The 26,209-nt window shown below is 31.5% G+C and overlaps 1 protein-coding gene across 4 annotated transcripts in view; it reads right to left on the bottom strand.

Annotated features, from left to right (window-relative positions):
• Window positions 1–26,209, bottom strand: part of LOC129949023 (diacylglycerol kinase 1) — a 140,498-nt gene that overhangs the window by 65,458 nt on the left and 48,831 nt on the right. For 3 of the 4 annotated variants that reach the window (XM_056060218.1, XM_056060215.1, XM_056060216.1), the window contains 2 exons: window positions 2,944–3,142; window positions 2,609–2,758 (listed from right to left, as the gene is read on the bottom strand). In XM_056060218.1, coding sequence (XP_055916193.1) covers window positions 2,609–2,758; window positions 2,944–3,142 — 349 coding nt within the window. The remainder of the gene's footprint in view (window positions 1–2,608; window positions 2,759–2,943; window positions 3,143–26,209) is intronic. The other variant, XM_056060217.1, reaches the window with a different exon arrangement.

The following is a 26,209-nucleotide window of genomic DNA, read 5'->3' on the forward strand; positions in this document are numbered from 1 at the left end:
TTATTCTGAAGTGAAAATTGAATAAAAAATGATTGAATTGATTGAATTGATTGAATTGATTGAAATTTTTCCCAGTATCAACAAACTAAACTATTTTATTCACAACTCTATTTATAACGCACTTTAAACTTATTCCCTAACATTACACCTAACGGCGTGCATCATTGATATGCTTTGTCAGCGACCTTGACCTAGTATTCGTGCATTCACCTTAATGCACCGTTGTCCGTAATACGATACCCACCAATCGTGGGAGCTTATGATTGTATGCTGTTTTGCTGATTTGACAAAGAATGGTCGCGCGTGTTAACTAACGAGGTGTTAACTAACTATGTTACCGACGAAACGTAAAAAAATTTCTTTCTGATCGGTCAATCAATAATGAATTAATTTTTCAGCTATAATTTTGGGATTTTAAATGAGCATTTACAGACTATTGGATGAACAGATAAACAATTTAACATAATTTGTATTTTCATACACAAAATTTATAATAAATCTTTAGACTATTCGATTTTTCTTTGGATAACTACCGAGAATTATTAGCAATGATTGTCTAAGTAACTAAATTTAAAATAAACATGAATTTTTTGAGTGATTTGTTCCAATAAAACCATCAAAATTGCTGGAATGCATCAAAAACCTTAAAATTTTCGATAAATTTAACTTTGGCCTTAAATAACTTGTAAACTATTAGGTTTATCAAAAAATTATAAGAGACCTTTTTTGTAGAGCGTTCGATTCTCTACAAAAATAAGTAAAAGTCTCTTTTTTATAATACATGACAGACTAGCAATAAAATTCAAAAAGTGCAGAGAATAATTTTTCCATATTATTCTTACGGGAAATAGAAAAACGCGATGCGGACAGTCTTAATATTAATATTAAGGGCTCAACTTTTAACTGGCATCTTTTTACATTGAATTTAAACTTTTAAGCTTGTTTGCAAGAAAAATTTTTTTTTTTGAATCACCCTAATATACATACATAGCTTATGACTAAATAAGTTGTCATAGAAATGGGTTGCTCTCTCTTTTTGAAGTATGTTGTCAATTTTACATCCAAGGAAACGACTAAATAAGATTCAAGAATTTCAAGAATGATATTTTTTAAGGAGTTTACATTTTTATTAGACCTATTAAAAAAAAAAGATGACCAATGTATACATTAAGCAGTAAAGTTTCATTTGTCTTTATGGTTCTTACTATATGCGTGTTGTCGGTAAGAATGTGGTCCTTTTTTATTCTTTAAATCTTGAATTGACGCAAACATATGCTCATTATTTTATATTGTATATTGGTAATAGATGCTTACATAAACAAATTCATACTAGGGTCATCTTGGTCATCTATTTAGTTGAATATAAGTTGGGTTAAAAGACTGGTCTATCTCGGCAAATGGGATATTCTTGAAATTAACAAATACTTATGTATGATTGGCTTTAAAAATTACACCAGCAGTCTTTTAAAGACTTCCCATATAAGTATCTTGCTAGTTAATATTATTATATCTTTCGTGTAAGTGCATACATAACTAAGTACTCGGAAGGGTTAAAAGTATATCTGAAAGTAGAGGAGTTCAGTGGATTTGGTGCTTAAAATTAAAATTAAAGTCAATTCTCAAATAAAAAGTTATAGTTATTAAACCTGATTTTTTGGCAATGCTGTAAAACTCGTTCTTAATCAAATATAAGATATACAAATATCTTAAGGCATACAAATTTACTACCAAAATTAGAATTTAAATAAAGTTTGTATAGTTAGAAAAAAACCGTATGTAAAAATGAAAAAATCGCGAATTTAAATCTTATTCACAAACAAAGACGTCGTTTGAAAATAAAAAAAAACGATTTACCGGTTTTTTGGGAAATATATTTTTTCAATTACTAATTAAATATTTTTCACAGTTTTGCTTTAAAAATAACCATTTGCTTTTTAAAAGAAACTATCCCGTGATATTTGTGACAAAGGTTATAGACTAAAAATGTATATTGCATGATTTTCTTCATATACAAAATTAATTGCAAGCAATTGTTTATTGTTTTAAGTGACAATATTAACATTTCGTTATTACGATACAGTAAAGAGCCTTACCAATATTAAATCATAAAACACACGTTTTAAATCTTTGTTGTACTTTATTAATCCGTTTTCCAACAAACAATTTATTTTGTTAATAAAAAAAGATCAATTTTTTGTATACTGTAGAAATTCTTAACTTCGTTGACATGAATGTCATCTATGTTAGAATGCAGAGAGTTAAAGTCGACGGAATATCACTTGCATGCGATCAATTAATACATCAATTATTTATTGTTAAAATGAGAAGAAACTCTCTAAAAAGTATTATACAAACTTAAAACAGACTTTTCTAATGTAAAAACATAAAATTGAACAAAAGGAGTGTTTGAGTAAAGATGAATGTAAATGCCTCACATATTATTTTCCAGAACACAGCAAAAAACAATACAAATAATGTATTGAAAATATATGCCATAGTTTCGAATTGAATCACGAACATTGTCAAAAAAATTAAGGTTTATGTATACAAAAATATTCAAGATGGAATAAGGGATTCTGTTCTAATACTGGATGTTGTTTTTTCTAACCTGTTTTGCTAGGATCATGACCTAAATGACCTAAAGAACAATGAAGTTTATCTGTGATACCATGAAACTTTTCCACAAAGCTCTGCTTCACCTCCGTCGTCGTAATGGTTGGTTGAATATCTGCTATGCTATTTATATTTGGAATTGATCCTTTAAATGATGTGTGAAAAAGCAAAGAAAAAACAAAAATTATCACACACAAATGAATAGCTTTTAGGGATAAAATGTGATTCTATTTTGGTACATACGATGTTGTTGTGAGATATACATAAATGTATGTATAATCCCACAAGGATTCAAAGAGAATAAGAGGAATTTACTCCTTCAAAGCTTACCCTTTGTGTGCGATGTGACTGGAGCACATGCTGCAGTACTGCTAATTGCCGCCATTTGGTTAAGTGCCTTTCCATGTATTTGTGATTGCGTGATATTTGGCTTCAAAAAGGATATGAACAAATGTTTCGATAGTTCCTGTGGAGCCTCACAGTCCAAAAAGGCATCCAAAAACCGTCGAAAGCCATCGTAGTCAATTTCCTGTAATTAAAGTAAGGATACCATAAAATAAATTGTGTTGGTTACCCAAACAAAAAACGATATATAACACAAAAGAACCTAACATCAAACAATGCGTCCAATGTCAACCTGGCAATTAAAGTAATTGCTTGAAAACTCACTTTCAAAAATCGTAAAAATTAGTCATCCGTTATGTTGGAAGGATATTTATTAAAATGAATATCCGTACAATATAGCCTCATGCATACACCAAAATCTGCTGATATCATAAATAAAAGATTTAACAACGCAATCATCACGTTCATAATGTTAAAGACATCTCATCCTTATCAATTCTGAAGGATTTGGATTATAGATATTGGAATAAGGAAGGGATTGACGACTAAAGCTTTTTAAGCATAACATCCTCAATATCAGAACGGTATTAAATAACACGAAACATGTGTGCAACGATTAGATGAAATGTCTTTGATCCAAAGACCGTATTATTACGTTTCACCATCGGAAATGGTTAACTTTTGTTTCAAAGTGTGTGTGGGACATACATTTTTTCTGCTGTAGCAATCTTCTTTATTCCACATTTTATGAGCATATTTACATACTTTTTAATTATACTATCTTCTATGTACATATATGCTAGCTACATATATACTAAAAATTATATTTTGTGAGTGACTAAGTTTTTTTCTTTTAAACTGTGCAGAAAGTTTATTAGAAGGTAATGTGCCCTTTTTCAATGAATACAAAGCAAGAGAATTTCACTCATTTGCGAATTTCATAACTTCTCGGAAATCAAGCGAAATATTTGTAATCAAATAGAATTCAGGCACAACAATCCGAAGACGATCCTGCCTTGCAGACTTTCCTTCTTCTTCACAATTGGAACTATCTCTTCTCGTTAAAGTCCTTGATACTGAAGCAAACAAGCTGAATTAATCATGAATCAGCCGGTCCCGATGGTATTCCCCCGATAGTATTAAAAAAAGTGTAGTAATGCTTTAGTTGAACCCCTTACGTTTTTATTCAAACTTTCTCTAAAAACAGGCAAATTTCCCAGTATATGGAAGAAGTAATTTCTAACACCAATTTTCAAGAAAGGTAACAAGGCGGATATAAGCTACTACAGACCCATTGAAAAGTTTTCTTGCGTTCCTAAAGTTTTGAACATGCTGTAAGTAAGAATCTCATTTCCGAACAGCAACATAGTTTTGTGAGAAAAAGATCAAACATATGTTCAAAGGCTTTAGAACATGGTTATGTCGTTGACTGTGTATACACTGACTTTTCTAAAGCCTTTGACCAACTTAGCCACGGAATTATTTTATTTCAACTCAAAGCTTTTGGTTTTCCACTTTTTTTCTTAGCTTGGATCAAATCTTACGTTCAAAACAGATCCTATGAGGTCAAATTTAGAAATTGTCTTTCTGAACCTTTCCTTTGCCCTAAAGTATATTCCTTGGGATGATCCTTATGATCTGCCTCCCTATGAATATCGTATTTTGCTTCTTCAAATGCAATCTTTCCATTAGAAGCTTGTTAATAATCACTCAGCATTTCTTCATCATTAATGGTGAAATTGATGCACCTTATTTACTATCTTGTGTACAATTAAATTACCGAGGCGGTACTTATCTCCTGCGTTCATTTGATTTAATACACATTAAATTCCATAGAACTAACTATGAGAAGAATGAAGCTTTAAGAATATGTTATATAACTTAAGCTGTTCATCGATAGATTTAAATTGTAAAATGTAATAGTTAAAAGTTACTTATGTTTTGTATTTTGTGTGTGTTTTAGGCTATAATTGTATTATCTTTTACTAACAACTGAGCCTCTAATCATAGTTTGACACTTTCTATAAGCTTACTACTTTCTGAAAATTTTGAAGTGTAAACAAAATTCGATGCAATTGAAATCGCTTATTTTTTAAAAGTTTTTGCCATCAAAGAAACACGAGCAATCTTTTTTTCAGGTCCTAATTTTTGGTTACTGTTGTGAGCTTGGCTGGGATTCGTCGCTCATTTGTTGGTGAGAACAAATTTCTGAGATTTCATTTTGACTGATTTCAAATTTTGTAGAAATAGCCGAAGAATTGAAGAAATTGCATGACCTTCGAAATCAGCGTCATGAAAGGATGAAAGACATCTTTCCAGATTTACAACACGAGATAGATTCTCTGTGTAACAATATTAAAGAGCTATGAACTTAAGTTAATAACTTGATTAGAATTTGTACGAGAAAAGCAGAATTTAATATATGCGTATTACTTTAGAATCACTAAAGTTCTATCGTCGGCTTCTACGAAAAAAAACTTTAAGCAGTGTTGATTAAATACAGTGTTAGCAATTAGGAAAGAGGGATAGAATTAGAAATTAGAAAAATATTGATCCATATTGGTTTGAAATGTCGGCGTATTGCAATTAGTGGGAAATATTGTGTCTGATAAAGCATTCCACCTTTGTTTAGCCATAAAGTTATGACATTAATAAAACTTATTGGTGGCGCGGCTTATGACAGTTGCAAATGTTTGAGTAAGACTACGGTCTAACTTTAGCGCTTATAAATATAAGAAAATGTATGGTAAATATTTTGTTAATGTTTCCTAATAAGCAATTTTGAAAAAAAAAATCTTTAAGTCCATTTATAGTTTTCATTAAATGCTGGCTAAAAAATATACACATTTTATATAAACTTAAAAAACAACAAATTTCGACAAAAAATATCAATTTATTTGCTCTGTCGATGGCATAAATAGATAAGCTTTAAATTTTATTATTAAAGTTGCTTCGTTCCTATAAGTGATTTTAAACGGAGGCATCTGTAGAAATTGCGCCACAATTTAACTTATGAATATGTTTCTATAATTCAGTGCTTATGACTTCAGTGGGCCATATTGATAGTCATATTTTAAAGCCGGGTCTATTTTAACTGGAATCTAAATTTAACATTAAGGGAAGAAACGGCTGCTATTTATAAAATTTGGAATTTAGCAGATCTGTTAAGTTAGAAATAGGTTCAAGGTATATTCCGCTTCAATTCAAGTACAATTTAATTTAAAACTATAAAAAAAACGCCCAAGTCTTTAAAATCCTTGAAAGATAGAGATATTGCCAAATCTTTAATTGAATTCTGATAAAAGATATTTAGAAGGTACATCATAAACTTGACAGTTTTTATCGAATCGATACCTATCATACAAATGTTCGTCATCTTTTACAAAGCGGTTAAATAGAGCTTACGTTTATAAATAGTTGGGTGGTAGGATTTCAAAATAAGCAAAATATCAAACTATTGATCGAGCTTTAAGTCTATTGACATTTTAGTTTTTGTTTTTATATTTGTTAGTAATTTTTTTAATTATCGAGAGGGACGATAAAACTTTTTAGTCAGAAAATGGGAAAAAATAGATGACAGAACCATGCAGAGACAACTTAAGTATCGGATTGAATGCAAGACGATTTGTTAAAAGCTCTGTCAAATTGCTGAATGAAAAAACAAAGGGTGCATTAGGCTAAAACGTTAAAAGATTGGCCAAGAATTGATTAGGTATAAGTTGTTTTTTCGAATGAATCCAAATTAAATTTGTTCGGTGTTCGGACTCATTTTTATGATGGATGGCACTGTCAATGCTGCACAATATATTCATATCATTAATGGAGGTATTTTTGCCATAGTTAGCAAATACTTTGTCTGATGATGTATTATTACATCAATGATTGTTTTTCTTCTTTTTTTAGTAAGTATCTAATTATTTTATATTTTTGCTCCATACAAATAAATGTAGGTTTATTATTGTTCCTGTAGCTAACCACTAGAACTATTAAATGTTCATTTGATTTTTTGTTTTACCCGAATAAATTAATCAAAATAAAATGCCAAGCTAATTGCTTTAATGAATTTTTCTTCTATACTCAAAATAAAAACCAAAATCCAACACATTCATACTAAATCCGAAACAAATCCTTTGTACCTTATATTTGGATATAAGAATGACATAATAAAACTATTTTTGTCTGCAACATTCCAACGCTTAAATTGTAGGGATCTTCTGATATACGAAGATTAGGCTATACATAAAACATATGTACATATTTATGTACATCGTGCACAGCAGTGTCCTGATGCCTGCGCCAATCACCACTTTATGCAATAAACAGCTATGATGTTAACAATATAGAAATATATACATTCTTCATACTTCATGTCCGTCCAGTATTAAAATAAAAAATACCAGAGATTTTTCGTATAGGATTAAGTGGAAATAAAAGCTCATCTCAACAAAACTACAATCTATCGAAGTAATTGTTATTTTGTCTATGGCCTATGTGAAGTGGAAGTGATTCTGCTGTGATTCGATAAAGTTAAGGCTTTTATTCAATCAGACTGTCTATTTGTCACATTAATACATTGACGTCAATTTTAATAATTTACTTAATTTTAATTTCAAAGTTACATATAAGCTACATTTAAAAATAGCAGATAAACACAGACTTGTTTATAAAAAAGGTGACTATTTGTTACCACATTAGTTGATTCCACGCTTACAATTCACACACTGATAACTCCCCATCCCGTCTGTCGATTTGTCTTGCTTAAAAGATTGTAGATTTTCGTGTTAGGTTAAAAAATTGTTAGTTGAATTATTCTTACAAAATTTAAAACTACCAACAATATTTTTGATATATAAATAGTTTAATTTTGAAAATCTAATTTTGTTAAATAGATTTTTAGTCGAAAAATTTTGTTTACCCAATAAGTAGCATTCTTAAATTTTTTACAAATTAGATGAATGAAATTAATTTGAGAGATATCAAGATATCAACATCAATTTATACCAAATTTTCACACTATTTCTTGTAGGTTTTATTTTTGTATGAAAAGCCGGACTGTTGGATTTAAAAAAAAAACTACTAAACATCGAAAAAAAGCTTGAACACAATATTTTTAATTTTTGAAAACCTATTGGAATCGAAAGAAAATTTTTACCAAGTTTTAGTATTGTTTTTTTTGTTTAGGTTTTTATTCTTGTAAAAATCTGTCAATTCGATTTTTCTCAAAATTTTTCCGAACGTTGAAAACAATATTTCTTATAAGTTAAATTTAGTTGGAATCCATGATCTCAAATTGTTGAAAAGATATTTGAGTCGAAAGTCGAAATTTTTACCAACTTTGAGTAATGTTTTTTTAGGTTTTTATTTTTTATAAAAAAAAACTGTCAATTTGAAGGCGAGTAAGTACAATTTAAACATCTTTTTTTAGCAACTTACTAAGTCTAAAAAATGTTTTATCTAAACGATTTAAGCATCTTACTTTATCTTAACAATTTGCTAAAGTTAAAATCATGAAATGGCTACTTTAACTTTTAGTAATTCGCTTAATCCATATTACATCTGCACAAATGTTCTTATAAGCACAGTTGATGAAGGGGTATTTGCTTTGTTTATTTTCACAAACTGTCATTTTTTAGTCATGTTTAGATATTCGTTTTTTAATAAAAGTCAATTAGCAATTTAGTAGTTACCAAAACAAAAATAAGGTTCAAAATCTTGTAGTCGCTTAGGAAATTTATAAATATTTAGCAAATTGATTTTATTTACACATAAATTTTTAACACTTATTTGGTAAATACAATCAATATGATGCACGACATAGCCGTCTGCCTGATTGACAACTTAAAGTATAGGAAGGCTTATGATTTCAGTATTTGTAAGAAAGTCGCTGTCTAGGATATGTCTTCGTATTTCTCTCAGTATCGCACATCGCCCAACAAAATGAAAAACAACTTCGCGCTCTTTCAAGTTGTACAGGTTGCATAAAATCGTGTATTGTTCCCTTGAAGCGTTAGACACTCTCCTCCATTTGACACCCCTCGACATTTTCAGTAAACAAGTGGCAGCTACATGTTAACTTATGCTAAAAGAAACAGCTTTTGCGATAGCAAATTCAAGGTGGCACAACTTACCAACATGCGCAGCCACAAAACTCATATGGCCATCACTGGACCTAAAGCGCTCTAAAGACTTGTTATCTCAAAGCAGACTTCATATTAGCTCCCTAATAGGTGTCCTTACGGGACACTGTCTTATAGGCAGACACGCAATACGACTTGGTGTAGCCTCAAATGACTTCTGTAGGAGCTGTATGGACGAAGAAGAAGAGAAAACAATCTCTCATCTCCTCTGCACTTGCCCTGCTCTTTCACTCAGACGCAAACTTCATCTGGGGGACTACTCTTTTGATAATCCCAGTGAACTAGCTAAAAATTATATCAAATATCTTCTTCGCTTTATAAAAAGCTTAAAATGGTTCTACTAGTAAGAAGTAATTCTCTAGATTCATGTGGTATCACCATGGGCCTTTTTCTTGGCTTAAGTGTGTGGATTTTAATCCGCAGCCACTTTAACCTAACCTAACCCTTGAAGATTCATCCAGACGAACTATTAGGCGATAAAAAGTTGGTTTCCAAGAGACAAGGTTTGTAAAGTTTAGGTGGACATCCACTTGCTCGGCAAATTCTATCCAGTATTTAAACTATCCACTTCGGGATTGGATTGTTTAAAGAACTACTTTCTTTGGCAGACGATAACTTGGCATATCCAGAACTTTGAGGATGTAATCGACCTGCAGCTTGAGTGTTTTTATAAATAAGGCGATAGACCTTATTTTAAAATATCATGTAGTTTGGCGTACTCGAAGGAAGGTGCAAAATCCGTTTAATGTAAAATCTAAACAGTTTTTCCACATGTTCATATTTCCAACCTTCCAAAGCTATAACATAACTGATTCCGACACAGATTTGAAAAACCTTAATTTACCGATATGCGTAATTTCCTTATTACGTGTATAGCCGTTTTTGCCTTAACAAGTTTGTCAGTGAGATGTTTTTCCATTATTAAGTTCTTAGTATAGCAGACTCCTAGATATTTTTATTCTTTCACCAACTCTACTCTTTCACCATTATAGTGCCATTGCTCACTTGCACCCGATCTTCCTCCGCCAATTTAAAAAAAAATCACTTTTGATTTACTTAAATTTACGACTAGGTTCCATCTTTTACAATATTCAGCAAGCTTATATATCATTACCTGGAGGGACTACGGAGTATACTCAGCAGGACAATGTCGTCAGCAAAAAGAAGAGCTTTAATGTTAACGTCAGCGTACTCGATTTCTGCTGGTAATGTTTCGACAATATCATCAATGAAGAGTGCAAACAAGCTTGGACTGAGTGCACAGCTCTGTCTTACTCCTGGAACCACTCTAATAAGCATTGGCCATTCCACACTTATGCTTTGGTATACATTTTGCAATACTGTACCGAACTAAAGCGACATTCATAAAAGAAAAAGCTTGTAAAACAGGGCATTGCGATCCACGGCGTTGAAAGCAACTTTGAAATCAACGCAGAATGCAAATAGTTTCTTATTTCTCGATAGAAACGAGTCAGCAATCGAGCGGAGTACAAAAATGTGATCGACGGTGGAATATCCCGATCTGAAGCCAGCTGGGAACTCCTTGAGCAGATTATTAGAGTGTATCCATTGATTTAAACAGCTGAGTAGAATCGATGTAAATATCTTATATGACGAGTTCAAAAACGAGATTCCCCTGTAGTTTTCCGGAACTTCAGTGCTAGTGGATTCTTGTGGATTGGGAAAATCAAGGCATCGCTGAACTGGTTTTTGATGGATCCTCATTCTAAGATCTGGTTGAATACTGCTGTTAGAGATGCAACAAGAGTATGTGTACCATATCTATAGAATTCTGCGGGTATAACATCTGAGCCCGCAGCCTTTCCATCCTTTTGGTTATTTATCGATATAAACCTTCTTCCCTTGAAATTGGTGCATCTAAAATATTACTTTTGAAGCCAGGTTTGGCATATTGACTCTGAAACTTATTTGGCGCATCTGGGTTTAAAAATTGCTCGAAATATGTTTGCAGTCTATTTGAATTAAGGCCCGGGTTAAAAGTATATTTTGTTCAATTAAGTTTTCGGACCAGATTCCAAAACTCAAACAACTTGTTACACTTTGAAAGCTGATTTGTTTGGGCTTCCGAATAGTCTTTTTTCGGCAGAGAAGTTTATAATTCTGATTATACTCCATGTAACGGTCCTTTGAAAAATTTGTATTATACTTCCGATATACGCTCAGCCATGCGTAAGAAAGGCTTCTCGCCTTCATGCATTCCTTTTTAAACCAAGGTTCTTTATATTCGGTATATGTCATGATCCTTTGATGCTTTTCTCAATTTTGTTCAGGCTTGCGTCGTATTGTTCCATCATCAGAATTGCATCTAAACGTGATCTATAGTGAGATAAAGATTCGTTTGACCAGCGTAGTTTGGGAATCAGTTGAATTTGTACATTGGTTTCATTTTTTTCTTCCCCGTTAGTAAAGGATATACAAAGAGGAATGTGGTCTGAAAACGGTTTCTTTTCTATTTTCAGATTTTTTAAAAACTGTTCTCCAGTCACCAACTTCCAAACTGTAGTAAATTGTTTACAAAAGGTTTTTTAAAATGTTACGCCATTATTCGTAAGTTTTTTTTTAAAGAGTATCTGTTTTAGAACGATATTTTTTTCCGGAAACTAAATTTTTTTGCAAAAAGTCCTGTTCGTAGTTTCGACTTATTTAGTTTCGTCAGAAATTCGTATTAATTTTTCTATATACTTTTTATCTTAAGAATAATGCAAATAATGCACTTTTGTGTTCATAAATGTATAATCAAATTAAATCGATAGATAAGTTAAATTCTTTAATTCATCCCTTACATATTTTTGTCTGTTAATTCCTAAAATTAAGTGTTAAAGGTTGATATGGAGAAAGTTTGGTTATTTGCATTTCCGAAATCACAAACTTACATACAGTAGTTTTCATTTAAAAACAAGCATACATTTTATTCCAAGTGAGTCGATACAAATTTAAGATTTTTAAGAATGTTTAAAGTCCTCTAATGGGCTAAAGTCGACCGTTGAATTACTAAAAGCTTAATCAATTATTTTTATTGGCTTGCAACAAACCAGTTTCTATTGCGTACAGAATAAAAAATTGAGTTATCCTGTTTACTTTTTCCTGGTTAACTTCTAAAACTCTGATTCCATAAATTCTATTACGTTGTTTAACGCACAGAACAATGTGTGCAAGATAAATCGGCAGACGGGATGGGAAGTTGTCAGTGTGGGTCGTATCCTAGCCTCTTTTTAAAGTTTTATTTTTACAGGATACTCACGGTACACTTTGATCATAAATCGAATTAACGTTATCACAATTCAAGGACAACGCCCGGGTCAACAAATATTTTTTCCATTTATTATTGTCTTATCGTAGAAAACACATCCGTATTACAAAGTAAATTCAGGTCTTACATCTATCATTCATCCGCCCACCATCTTTTTTAAAAATCATTGCTCAAGAGTCGATCCTCAAAATGCGGTAAAAGACGACATATGTACATGTGAGGCCGTGATGAAATTTATGCCGCTGGCAATCCCCTTCGCTTTGAGAAATTTATTTTCGGTTAGCAACGTTCGTAGGGATGTGTAAGTACGTACATATTATGTACATATATATACATATATTATATATTTACGCTATCTCTCTGATATTAGAGAACTATGCCTTTATAGAACGAAATTATGGGCATCGTTCTGCATGCTGGTAATGAATGAATGATGATGTGGCGCGTGTTTCTGGTGAGGAGATAAAAGGCTGATGAAGCAGATATGGAATTTTAGAAATTTAAGATATTTTACGAATAATCCTGAAAATAATATCAACACACAGACGATGCTTATGGCTGATGGCTGAGGGAAACAGAAAGCCAAAGAGTTGCACTTGATGTTGTTCCATGTAAGGGTTTATTTCAATTTACGCGAAATAGCTATCTACTGGATAAAATAAAGCTAACGGATGATATTCGAGGTCTCATTAATAAGATGTTTCCTCGTGTAAATTTCCCATGAAAGTCTTCACATTTTTTTTTGCTAATTTTTCATATAATCATATGCTTATGCTTATATACACAAGTATACATATTTGTATTCTTTTTGGTTGCTAGCGCAGAAAATCGAAATACATAATAAATTTACTTTTAAGGATTTTTGAAATGAAATTCCAAGAGATAAAATTCCAGTTGGGTTTTGCGATTTCTTTGTTTGTGTGGCTGCAAATAAAAAAGGGACATTTTTAAAATGACTCGAGTTCTTTGAATTGTTTATTTATTATTCTATTTATTGTTTTAGAAATTTGAATAAATAGAAATATTTGCGTTGTAAGAGGAAATATATATGGGAAGTAATTTTAATTAAAATTTTACTTATATACAGCAATACTGTGTTAAAATGTACATAAAGTGGTGGAAAATTATTATTAGAAAAAATGAAAAAGAACTGTTATTTTTTCCTAAATTTTGGCCATCTAACTATTCAATTTAAATGAAAACTTAAACATAACTAAAAGTACTAGTATCTTCTTCGCTGGATTTTCTTAGGACGGAAAAAAAAATTATTAAATTTTAAGTCTTTCCAAAACAAATAGTCGATTTTCTTGGTAAAAAAACGACTTAAATTTTTGTTAAATTATCTGCGAACGTACTAAGTGATTGGATTCTAAATGTATTTTTCTGATGGTTCAGCTTATAAGTACAAGAAATAGATAAAAACAACAGTTGCACACCTGAAAAGCGTAAGCTCATTGTGCATATGTACCTGAAAACAGGAAAATATTCCACTTGAGCTATAGTAAGAAATTTTAAATGCTCAAATAAGATGTTACATAATCTTATTGAGTTTTTCATCTAGACTGGCGTCTTATAAAAACCCACAAGAGGAAATTAAAAAAAAGAAAAATTTACTCCAAGAAAAAATTATCTCATATAGTTATGGTGACCATATTTTTCGAGACAAAATAAAATAATGAACAGTACCCAACGAATTAAAAATGTTTGCCAGTTTTCAAGATTTTTTTATTGAGTAATAGTAAATAAGTATTAATATTATATAAACCATTTAATAAATATAGTATAATTAGGTATATTTATAAAATAAACAAAAAAGGAACTTTTATCGATAGTAAACAAAACAAACATAAAAATAACACAGATTCTCTCAGTCTCTAACATATTAACAAAACAAAATAAACAAAATCTTAAACTCTTTTATATCATATTTGCTAGTCAAACAACTTTGACATCGAATTACAATAAATTAATATTTTTAAAATTAGTATTTTTGGAAGAATAATTTTTTTGTAATTAAATCTGGTTTTCCTTTTAAATAATTCTTAAATTCGATGCATTTAAATTTATAATTGAATTGTTTTCTTTTCGTTTGTCCATACATTGTTTAAAATTGAGAAAACTCTCTATGTAGGGCCATTAGACCCAGGAAGGCATACAAATATCTCTACGATTTTTAAAATGTTTTCATATTTTTGTGTTGAAAAACATGAACATTTCTACCCACCTATCTCTAGCACTTATTGGCTCTCCTTCCATTCAACAATTTTTTCTGAAGTAACATTATTTTTTAAACATGAAAATTCGTCGAAAACATCATTGTCATTAAATGAAATATTGCTTCTCTTTTTCATAATATACATTAAACTTAACTCTACTTTGTCCCAGGAAAGTGTGTAATCCTTGGTGTTCATTTATTTTTGAAGTGAAGGATTTTTCAACAATGCAATAATTTCAACAATCTAAAAATTACTTTTGAAAAATATCATAACTAGTCCAAATGCAAAAAAGGTGAGTTTCATTCACATTCACTGAAAGTTATTTTTACCATTGTAATGGTCAGTAAAACTCAATGGTAAAATTAATTTCCAATGGTGAGAGTCATCCTGTGCGGAAGTGTAAGAATTAGTTTAACTTCTACTGCATGTAAGAATGTATAATATGATCAGATTTATGTAATTGGGAGATTAGGAAGTGTTCCGAAAAATAAAGACTACGAATTATGATGTAAGGGTACGTTTTCATAAAACATTTAATGGTTTTCATGCTTAGGCTTTTCTTAATCAAAAAAGTCATAAATATTGAACAAATAATGAGCAATTTTTAAAATAATGAACATTATTATGTTGCCCGACACACAATAATTCATAATGAAAATTTCTGGATAGACACCGTACATATAGTCCAACAGAATAGGATCAATCCTTTTACCACGATTCAAGCAATTAGTGATGCTATTTTATCCAAATTAAGTTATGCAATCGCATTATAAAACTATTGAGATATAAAAAAGCGAAAAGTTTTGTTATTTGCAATGAATTTAGTTTTTTTGTTTCACTAAGCAACAAACTTTGCAAATTATATTTAGAATTTTAAAAATATGAGTTTATTTTTGAGTTGTCAAAAACTAATAAAAATAAATGAACCGTTTTGAAAAAAAATAAGTAAATAAAAGTTAACATGACAATGGACATGAGATTTTTTTAATTTTGAGGAATTTTACCAAAGAATATGAATTTTGATTTTTAGGGTTGATGCGTTAATTCATCTCAATATCAAAAATGTCTGATTTGGTGGAGTTTTTTTTTTTTAAATCATGGACTTCTTAGCCATGCTGTAATGTCATTTGACATTTGTAGAGGTGTTTTATCCATCGACATCTTAGCCATGCTTTAATGGATATTGACAGTGTATACCAAAAAAAAAAGTTTCTTTTGAAAAGGCGTAAAATAATTTATACAAAATGTATCGTTTTAAAGAATAATAACGTAGACGCCTAACGTACACGTATAACGGTTTTACCAGGTTCAATGACGAAAACTTGGTAAATGCCATCATCGCTGGGCAAAACGGGACTAATACCCTATTAGTCACGAATATAGGGCTATAGAACATCTTCGATTCATTAAAGAAAAAGAAGTCAGCAGGTGTCGATGGTATATTACCTCAGGATGCTGTGGACATTTAAACCACTCAACGTTCTGAATAATTCATATTATCCGGTCCGTTGGAAAACTGTTGTGGTACATAATCTCCGGAAAAAGGGAAAGGACAACTCGAATCCGTCAAATCTCCGGTCGATAAGTCTGCTGCCGAGTATCAGTAAGGCAATTTTTCATCGCTGCATGTCGCCTCTGGAACACACTTCCAACTCATTTGCGGGATATAAGTGATATACATATTTTCCAAAAAAGTATTAAAATCTTCTTTCGAACCAAAGCAACTAACTTAACTTAATGAACTATCTTCTCTTCTTAACTTTAACTAACTTAACTATCTTTTCCTTCTTCTATTTCTATTATTTCTATTTTAACGTCAATTAAAATTTTATTTATAAATAATTGTTATTTTCTTTTTTGTATATAATTTAATTTTATATTGTTTTCTTACCGTATTTTAAAAAAAATTTGAATTGTTATATAAAGTTAAGTTTAAGTCATAGGCTTTCACTAATTTATAAGATATCTATTATCTTACTGTGTAAGCGTTATAAATAAATAAACTGAAATTGAAACTATTGGAGATTGTTATAAGTAGAGCACTGTCCAAGTGGGCTGAGAACAACATGCTGCTCCATGCTGCGTCTAAGCTTATTTTTGATATCCAGTGGAACAAATCTAAAAGAAAATGTACGGGTGCTTGTCTGGTTGACTTGGAGAAGGCCTTCGACACCGTATGGTTAGAGGGTCAGTATCTATAAAGTTAAACAGACTTGGAATAAGTAAACCACTGTTGTATTGTATGTGCTTTATGACATGCTTAATGTTAGACGTTTTATTGTCAAAATTTGGCAAGAATTGTATGGAAAAAATTCGAGTTGTTTGTTAGACAATAAAGGTCTCAAAAAATAAATTTTATTATGGGAAAGTATTTAAAAAATGTGTATAGAAAATAGAATTGCGAATGTGTATAGAAAATAGAATTGCGGTCATATAACAATTTATGTTAAATACAGTGGACGTCCAGTATAACGAATGATATAATGTTTGAGGTCATTCTCTATATCGAGAGCGTTCGTTATATCGATCGACTTTTCCATTAAAAAAAATTTTGATGAATAACACTAGCCTTAGCCTTTAGTATAGCACCACTTATGGGAATGTGTTTCTCTCTTTGTCTAAGAAACCATATGTACAGCCGATTTTCCGTATTAGAAAACTCTCCCTTTCGCATAGATTTACGTTGTAGAGAGCCATTGTGTGTTAAGTTCAGGTTCTTCAAGATTTTTGTGCGACTTTTCTTAATCCCAAATATTGTTGATTTTGGCACACGGAATTTTATTGAAATTTCCTTAAGTGAAACGCCTTTGTTGCACTCATCAATAATTTTGACTTTGTCCTTTAATGAAAGCCGAGTACGTTGAGATTTTGTATTCATTTTAATATTTTGTACACAAAACTAAATCTACAAAATTATTACGGAGCGTTTCAACCAGACGAGACTTTAAACAACAAAAACACTATTTAACTGATAACATTACCTTGCCGTCGTGTCATTGAATATGTGTGTGTAAGACCGTACATAAAATTCAAAACTGCATAGCGATAGAAAAACCAGAAAATAAGAATTCTAACAGAAATGTTTTAGTAGGCGATGCGAAGACTAAACGAAAAACAGAAAGCTTGTTACAGTTTTGAACCTTTGGCGCACACACATACATATGAACGAGAATAAACTTATATGTTGACATAAAAATATATGCACAGATCACAATGGCAAGAAAAAAATCATTTTAAGGCAATATATATACGCGTTCGTTATATCGAATAGCAAATTTTTATCATCGTTCGTTATTTAGAGATGTTAATGTAAATTTCAAAAGCGTTCGTTATATCGCAAATTCGCTATATCGGGCATTCGTTATATTGGACGTCCACTGTATATGACAAAAGTAATAAAATATATCTAAACACAGAACGAACATCACACAAAAATGTTAACAGAAAACCGTCCTTTGTTGATACCTAATCATCCTTTCATCTGAATAATTCTCTTAGAAAAATAAAAATACAAAATTCCTGCCGAAACAAATAAATTTATCTTTTGCCATTCATTGTGTATCAACGAAAAAGTTTGTATTTTGTAGGATGAATTAATTTTATATGGACAAGAACTCATTCATAGTTTAGTGTTGATGGATGCTCTAAGAGGATTATGTCTACAACTTTATGTACATTGTATCAACAATACTTCAAGCGTGAACCGTGGTTTTTCTTTATTTTGGGAAAGATAAGTGTTCTGCCATCCTTTGCAATGAAGTTGAGAAAATGCGTTATTATGGTTGTATATTTTTGTATAAGTGTAGATATATATATATATAAATATATATATATATATATATATATATATATATTATATATAATATAGATAAGTTTAGATATATGTCAATTGCACAGTACACTGAATTAAATTGAATCTGTCGGTAATTGGTTAATGCAATGACACCATAACCATAGTACAGCAATATGTTGCATGTTTATACTAAACTACTGTACATACTCTCTTATCAATTGATTTTGTTTCAATGACAAAAAAGATATAATTGTTTTTATTAATTTCTTCTACATTGAACGTCGAACTTGTTGAGTTGTAGAGGCTGAGTAAGGTCAATGATTCTCTAGAATTTTCTCCAGATGATTCCTGAAACTAAAGGACGTTCTTATCCCTCCACCTTTCCAAAATCATCACAACTTCCTGCAAAAACATGGCATACAAGCCAACGCTTATGTCACTCACTCCCATCCCACCTTCCACGTTGTATTGGCGAAAAAACTAGACAGCGTTCCTCTCTCTTTTTAACATCAACTGACCTCTTTACATGTGTCTTCCTTTCCAACCACCTCTGATCTTTATTGGGCTGGATCTAAAGATTTAAACGACCCGTGCCGATGATCAACCTGGCTTGGGGGTCCAATTCAAAAAATTGCTCAGTTTCTAAAGGAGTATCCGGATACATGGCGAGCTTCAGATTAACTAGCCTTGTCTGTATATTGCGAATCTCTGTACCGATTGACCTCTCTTTCTTCGCAACTCGCGGGACCAAATATGAACAACAAAAAATAAAAAATGATGAGACCGGTATCTCTTCAAGACCGGGCGGCAGTTTGGCGCCAAAGCCCGTTGCCGTATCGCCTGTGGCCAACACAGAGAAGAGAGTAGTGGCTGTTAGCAGCAACGAGAGTAGCACGGAAGCGATACATAATTCCAGCTGTGGCAGGGTTGTGAAGAATGGCCCTACCACTACTACTGAGAGTACATTGAGAAATGGAAAGGAGAAACTCTCGAAAAGCCTATCTAAACAAAGGTGGCAAGCTGCGAAGATTCTGAATGCCTCTGGTGAATCATTGGTGGCTGAAAGGACACCACAGAAAACCGCTCGCGTTGAATGTTCTTGCTGCAGCAAGGACCTGAAAAGACTTCCCATATAAAAGAGAAAGGTGCCTTGAGGGGGCCATACCAACACCAAAACTGTCTCGTTGCACAACACTAGCACTCCCCTCAATCAGGAAATAAGACAATTTCAGTGACGTCACGAAGGGCAAATTCGTGGTTGCGGTCATTGACAGGAGCGATGATGATGGCACAATATAGGCTGATTGTTGGCAGCTGGTCAAGGCTAAGCTCTCGGGTAGCTTTTTAAGCATTTTTAAAAGAGGAAATTATTCCAAAGTTTACTAAAACCTGGACTATATAGTCCTTCCTCTAACGCTAACTTGACAACAAAGTCAATGACCTCACCTCAGCTATCAACAGATCGCTAGAAATGGCTTATCCGCTTATACTCATAAGATGAAAGAGGGAACCACAATGTTGGGGTTCAGACCTTGACTCACTCAGAAGAGAATGTAGGAACCTCTTCACCCGAGTGAAAGTCGCAAGAGTAGCCTCTCACTGGCATTCTTAAGAAGGCACTAAGGAAATCGAAGCGATCTTCCTGGCGATCCTTCTGTGGCACATTTGAAGAAACTTCTGAAGCCTCCAGGTTACGGAAAATTCTTTCCGCTAATCCAGCGATTGAAAAATTCAAGTAATGAATTGCTGAACTTACTACTGGACACTCACTTTCCTGGTAGTTCTCTTACCGAAACTTGCAACGCTCATATTCGTTCAAGTTCCAATACAACGTATCCACAAGGTCTGATCACAAGATACAAGCTACAATGGGCTCTCAACAGCTTCAAACCATTTAAATCTGCAGGACCAGATGGAATAATACCAGACGAACTACTAAAAACTTCAGACATAATTGCACCAATCCTTGAGGCAATTTTTACCAGCTATCTATATCTGCTTCATATTGCCTCGGCATAAAGAGAAGTTAAAGTTGTTTTTATACCTAAAGCAGGTAAATGCTCGCAAGTTAATCCTAAGGATCTACGACCTATAAGTCTATCGTCATTGCTTCTTAAGACTTTGGAAAGATTGATTGATATCCATTTAATGGCAACTATTGATACAAGATTTCTGTCTTCGTCTCAATATGCCAACTGCAAAGGTAAATCGGTGGAAACAGTGTAACACACTTTAGTACGCACCATCGAATATTCCATCCATGATAGAAAGTTCACTATGGTTGCTTTCCTTAACATCAGAGATGGTTTTACAAACGTGAAACATCTGCAATCACATCTGCACTAACATCTAAGAAAAGTTCCCGAAAAGCCTTTAAAATAATGTTAAACATATCTGAAGAGTGAGGATGCTTTTTCGAGTTGAACTTCTACCAAAGTGGGTTGTTAATGACAGACAAAAGAAGTCATACAGATAGTGATTTTAAGTGGATGGTTTTTGTAAGGAAATGTATTTCCCTCAAAAAGGACCGTAACTTTTTTAGGTTGCGTTACTAGTCCTATAACTTTGATTTCATCTGATCAAACGTTAAAAATTATTATTTTGAAGCGCCCAAAAACAAGTAAAGGCGCAATGAGTTTCATCTCATCGCTGCTCATACTTGGATCACCCTATGAACGCATCGAACTAAAATGCGATATGATAAAAAGCAAATGAGGGATTACTGCGCACAGGGCTAGTAACTGCCTCGATTCTTATCAATAAAATGTATAAGTTAATTATTTGGAACAGGCGATATTATTCCTGAATTAAAAACCATACATATATTATAATTATATAATAATAGATATATATATATATAAGTATACATAATAATAATATAGATATAGCAATCTCTGTTTCTAGTATGTCACTGCACTGCCAGTTGCTCTTAAAAGGCTTATGCGACTAGTAACAATTGCACTGGTCAACGTTTACGTTTTGTTTCTGTTCTACAAACAAATCAATACTTTTTCAAAGGATCAAGATGTTCTTAATTAGAATCTTTCTTTAAAATTGGTCTAGCTCTTAAGGTTTTTAAAATATTCTTCTTTAAAAATAGGTTTTAAGGTTGTGTTAAAACTCCAAAAAATGTTTTAACCAAAAATAAATGAATATGTCTTAAAATCTTTTTTTTTAAGATACAGCTTATCATTTTAGTATCTTACTTATTTTCTGGAAATTCTCATTTCATTATTTATGAGTCTTTACTTGACTCTATATGAAGTTTTGAGCAGTGATTTTTTTACCATAGCAGTTTAAAAAAGTGAACATTTTGTTTAACCCTACTTATCTTACGAATCAATGACGCTAGAGACTTGCATTTAATTTTATATTATATATTGTAACGTAATACCAAACAAGTATTTTCTTTGGAAAAATATCCAATCAACGGTTTTTTTTTATAAATCACCTCGAAAATTTTACGAATACAAAATGATTTTATCTCCAAAACAGTCTTGTGCAACGAAAGAAAAACGTTTTTAACATCTGGTAAAATTTTGAGAAAAGTCGAATTGACAGTATTTTTTTATAAAAAATAAAAACTTAAAAAACATTACTAAAAGTTGCTAAAATTTGAATTTCAACTCAAATATCTTTTCAAGAATGTGAGATTACGGCTTTGAATTAATTTCAACTTATAAGAAGTATTGTTTTAAACATTCAGAACAATTTTTAGAAAAATCTAATTGATAGTTTTTTTTACAAAAAATCAAAACTTAAAAGAAAATTAAAAAAAAAAGTTAGTAAAAATTGATTTTCGATTCAAATATCTTTTCAAAAAATTGGGATTATTTCTTCGAACTAATTTTAACTAATAAGAAATATTGTTTTTAACATTCAAAACAATTTTTAGAAAAACCTAATTGGCAGTTTTTTTACAAAAAATAAAAACCTGAACAAAAAATTAATAAGAGTTGGTAAAACTTCATTTAGAATCAAATATCTTTTCAAAACTTTGAGATATTGGCTTTAAACTAATTTAATCTTTTAAAAAATATAGTTTTCAACATTCAGTATAATTTTGAGAAAAATTTAATTTACGTTTTTTTAGAAAAAGTAAAAACCTAAAAAAAAAACTATAACTTAGTAAAAATTTACTTTCGACTCAAATAATTTTTTTTTTAAATTAAAAATATTGTCTTCAAACTTTTTTTTGTTTCACAGAAAATATTGTTTTAGATATTCGCTGGTTTTTGTATACAAATCTAACAGTCCGTTTTTTCATAAAAAAATAAAATCTACAAAAAATAGTACGAACATTTGGTAAAAATGATGTTTGGTTGTCGATATCACGTGCACAATGGAAGGTATTGACTTCAAATTAATTGCATTAGTCCAATTTGTATTTTTTTATATAAGAATTAAAAGCTTTTAAGAAATGATGCTAAAGTTTTGTAGACAAAATAGATTTTGAAATCAAACTATTTCATCATATGGAAAACGTTGTCATTATTTTTAAATTTTTTAGAATAATTCAATTGATAACTTTTTAAAAAAAAAAACGAAAGCCTTCAAACCAAGAAAAATCGACAGACAGTATGGGAAGTTATCAGTGTGAGTCGCATTACAGCCTCTTTTTTTAATTTACAAAACACCACAAAACAAAATAGTCCAATGCTAAAACTCACCGAATGAGGAACTTGGTGAATTTTTGTTTTAGACCAGCGAAAAATAACTGCTTGATACAATTAGACTATATTCTCACCGTTAAAAAAATAATACAGTTTACTCTTTAGTAATTGTAACGGTGAGTGACTATTTTAAACTTAAATCTTTGAAAATGAAAATAAAATATGATATTGTAAATTTAGCCTTTGAATAATGTTAACAATTACGAGAAAAAGAAGAAGGACACCAGAAAATTAATTTGTCCCAGAGTGCAAATTGCAATGAAATATGAGCCCTGGCCTTCCAGAAAATGTTTTCATATTCTGTACTTTTGTTCTCTTTGTATTCTTGCAAGCTACAATAAATGTTTGTGAATTATATGTGAACCCTAATCGGATTTTGTGGTAGGTATGTATCGGTACATTATGTTTTACCGATCCGCCCTGGAGTTTGAAAAAAATTCGATTTTGAAAATATTAAAAATTGGGAAAATAGAATGAAAAAAAGGATTTAGCTTCACCAGGCTATGATATTTTCAGAACATTTTCTTTTTTGTGTTTAATATCTTTTTTTATGTTCCCTTTTTTTATTTTTCTTGGCTAAGGATTCTTTCGAAAAATGATGAATAAAATACGATACTACCTATCATTGTATGTAAACGTATTATTTTATATTTATGAGGGATCTTCATAAAGAATTTATTGGCTTGAATAATAATCCGTGTAGACATGATTTATGCCGCACGAGGATGAATCTTTTTTGGGTCGATATAATATACCCATAAAATTGAATGTTTTTCTGAAGGAGAAGCTTGTACTTTGTAAAGGGTGATTTTTTAGCTATTAGTTTTTTGGCATCACTGGTTTGAACAGCTGACGCACGTTTCGTGTTTTGTTTCACTATCAAACATCTTTGTTCTATAATTTAACAATGAATCGCCTTACAAACGAACAACGCTTGCAAATAATTGAATGTTATTATCAAAATGCGTGCTCAGTTAAGAAAGTTCATCGCGCACTTTTTACCGAAAAATTGTGTTCAGTGACGAAGTTAATTTTTAGAACAGAATAGTCGAATTTAAAGTGAATATCAGCCAGAAGCATTGCAAGAATTACCAGTACATTAAAAAAAGTCACAGTTTGGTGCGGCTATGGGCTGGTGGCATCATTGGACCGTACTTCTTCAAAGATGATGCAAATCACGTAACTGTGAATATTGAGCGCTACCGTGACATAATACTCAACTTTGTTTTGACCAAAATGCAAGAGCTTGACTTGCATAACATGCGGTTTCAACAAGACGGTACCACATGCCGGACATCAATCGCAACAATTGGACTTATTGAGACGCGATTTCGGTGGATATTTTATTTCACTTTCGGGACCGGTCGATTTAACGCCTTTAGACTATTTTTTGTGGAGCTATGTTAAAGCTCATGTTTATATAGACAAGCCCGCTTCAATTCACGAATTGAAAGACAACAATAAAGCATTTATTCGTGAGATACCGGCCGAAATATTGGAAAGAGTATGAAAAAATTGGACAAAACGGATAGCGCAGTCAAGGTCATCATATTAAAAAATATGGACCATACTACCGATTCAAATAACGATTTCATGCATTTTTTTAATTGTATGTGTTTTTTTTTTATTTTCCTAAAGCTTTTAAAAAATCACCCTTTATAATAGAGAAAATAATATATGATAAGGTTTACCGAACCATTAAAAGGTTTGTAATAAAATTTTACGTTTCAATATGTTGCTGTTTAAAATGATTTGATTGATCGAAAGGATCAATGAAAATTTCAATTCAGATAGCTATAAGGTTCTTAAAAACATTTAGCAAATATATTAATACAAATTTAACGAAAGTATCATGTACCTTCTAAAAAGAATAAATTTAATCAAAACTATGAAGAATGTATATTGATGTTATTGGTGGATAAATTAATGTTCAACCGTGGTTGAACATTCTGTTGCTAAACCTATAATAAAAGACTTGAGCAAAAAATTATGTCTTAGTATGTTTTTTTGTTTTTTGTGTATTGTGCTCGCATTAAAGGGGATATGAAAACCCTTTTAATTATTTAACGCAGTGCGAGCAATTAGGAATGTCGGATATGATTGAAAAAGAGATACTGATGTACATTGATTTTGAATGTCTGCAGAAAGTAAAGCATTCCACATCCGTGCAGTGCGACTAAAACAGTACGTCCAAAATTGGGCTCATGGGTATACTAATGGGCATTTCTAGCAGTACGGGTATTACGGTTGAATTGTTTGAGGGGATGAATGCAACTGGCTTTTTCACTAGAGCATTGTTTGTGAAAACAGCGATAAAATAATGATAGAGAAAAAACGTTGCAACAGTGCTAAAGAGATGCAAAAGTTTCAGTTAAACCCCAATCACCTATAATTTTTAAAGCTTTCTTTTGATTTCTGTCCAAGAGACTCAAGTGGGTTATTGCAGCACCTGCCCATGGAGCAAGATCAGAAGGGGTAAAAGACTTCTAACATCGGCGGAAAAAACTTAAATATTTTGCAGCGTTTTTGACGACTTCAAATATGTACATATGTGTTCGCTTCACAAGAGATGGTTTGTGATACACATACCTAGAACTTAAAGCTGCCCAGTCTCCTAAGAAAGAGACCAGTAGAGTAGGACAGATGGAAAAGCTCATGCAGTGGGTTTCCTAGGGTTAAAGAACACCTCTTCAGAACAATAGGGGGATACTATCCGGGCGAGCGTAATTTCTGGTCATGCAAAAATATAATGCGTCGAATGTGTATGTTACAGGTCTTTCTATATTGTTTTAACATATTCCGGTTTTCCTCATTGGCTTTACCTTTAGCAAAAAGATTAAGACTCTAATAGATAGTTAAGTGAGCATACTCAAAGTGCACTGGTGCATTTTTGAAATTATTTTGTATGTTTAATAACTTTACATTATATACGAAAAAAATGGAATAGAATTATTTAAAAATTGAAATATAAAACAAAAACAAAACATAACATTTGAGTTTCTTGTTTTCGGAAGGTATTGACATAAGTGCAGATTTAATTTCATGTAATTAAAGCTGAGCAAAGAATAAATACAATAAGCTGTGTCTATGATGAACCATTTAGATTGGTTAATTAATTTAATTTTACATTCTTTTCCACATATGAGTAGAATGTAAAAACT

Source organism: Eupeodes corollae, chromosome 3, assembly GCF_945859685.1.
Source record: "Eupeodes corollae chromosome 3, idEupCoro1.1, whole genome shotgun sequence".
NCBI lineage: Eukaryota > Metazoa > Arthropoda > Insecta > Diptera > Syrphidae > Eupeodes > Eupeodes corollae.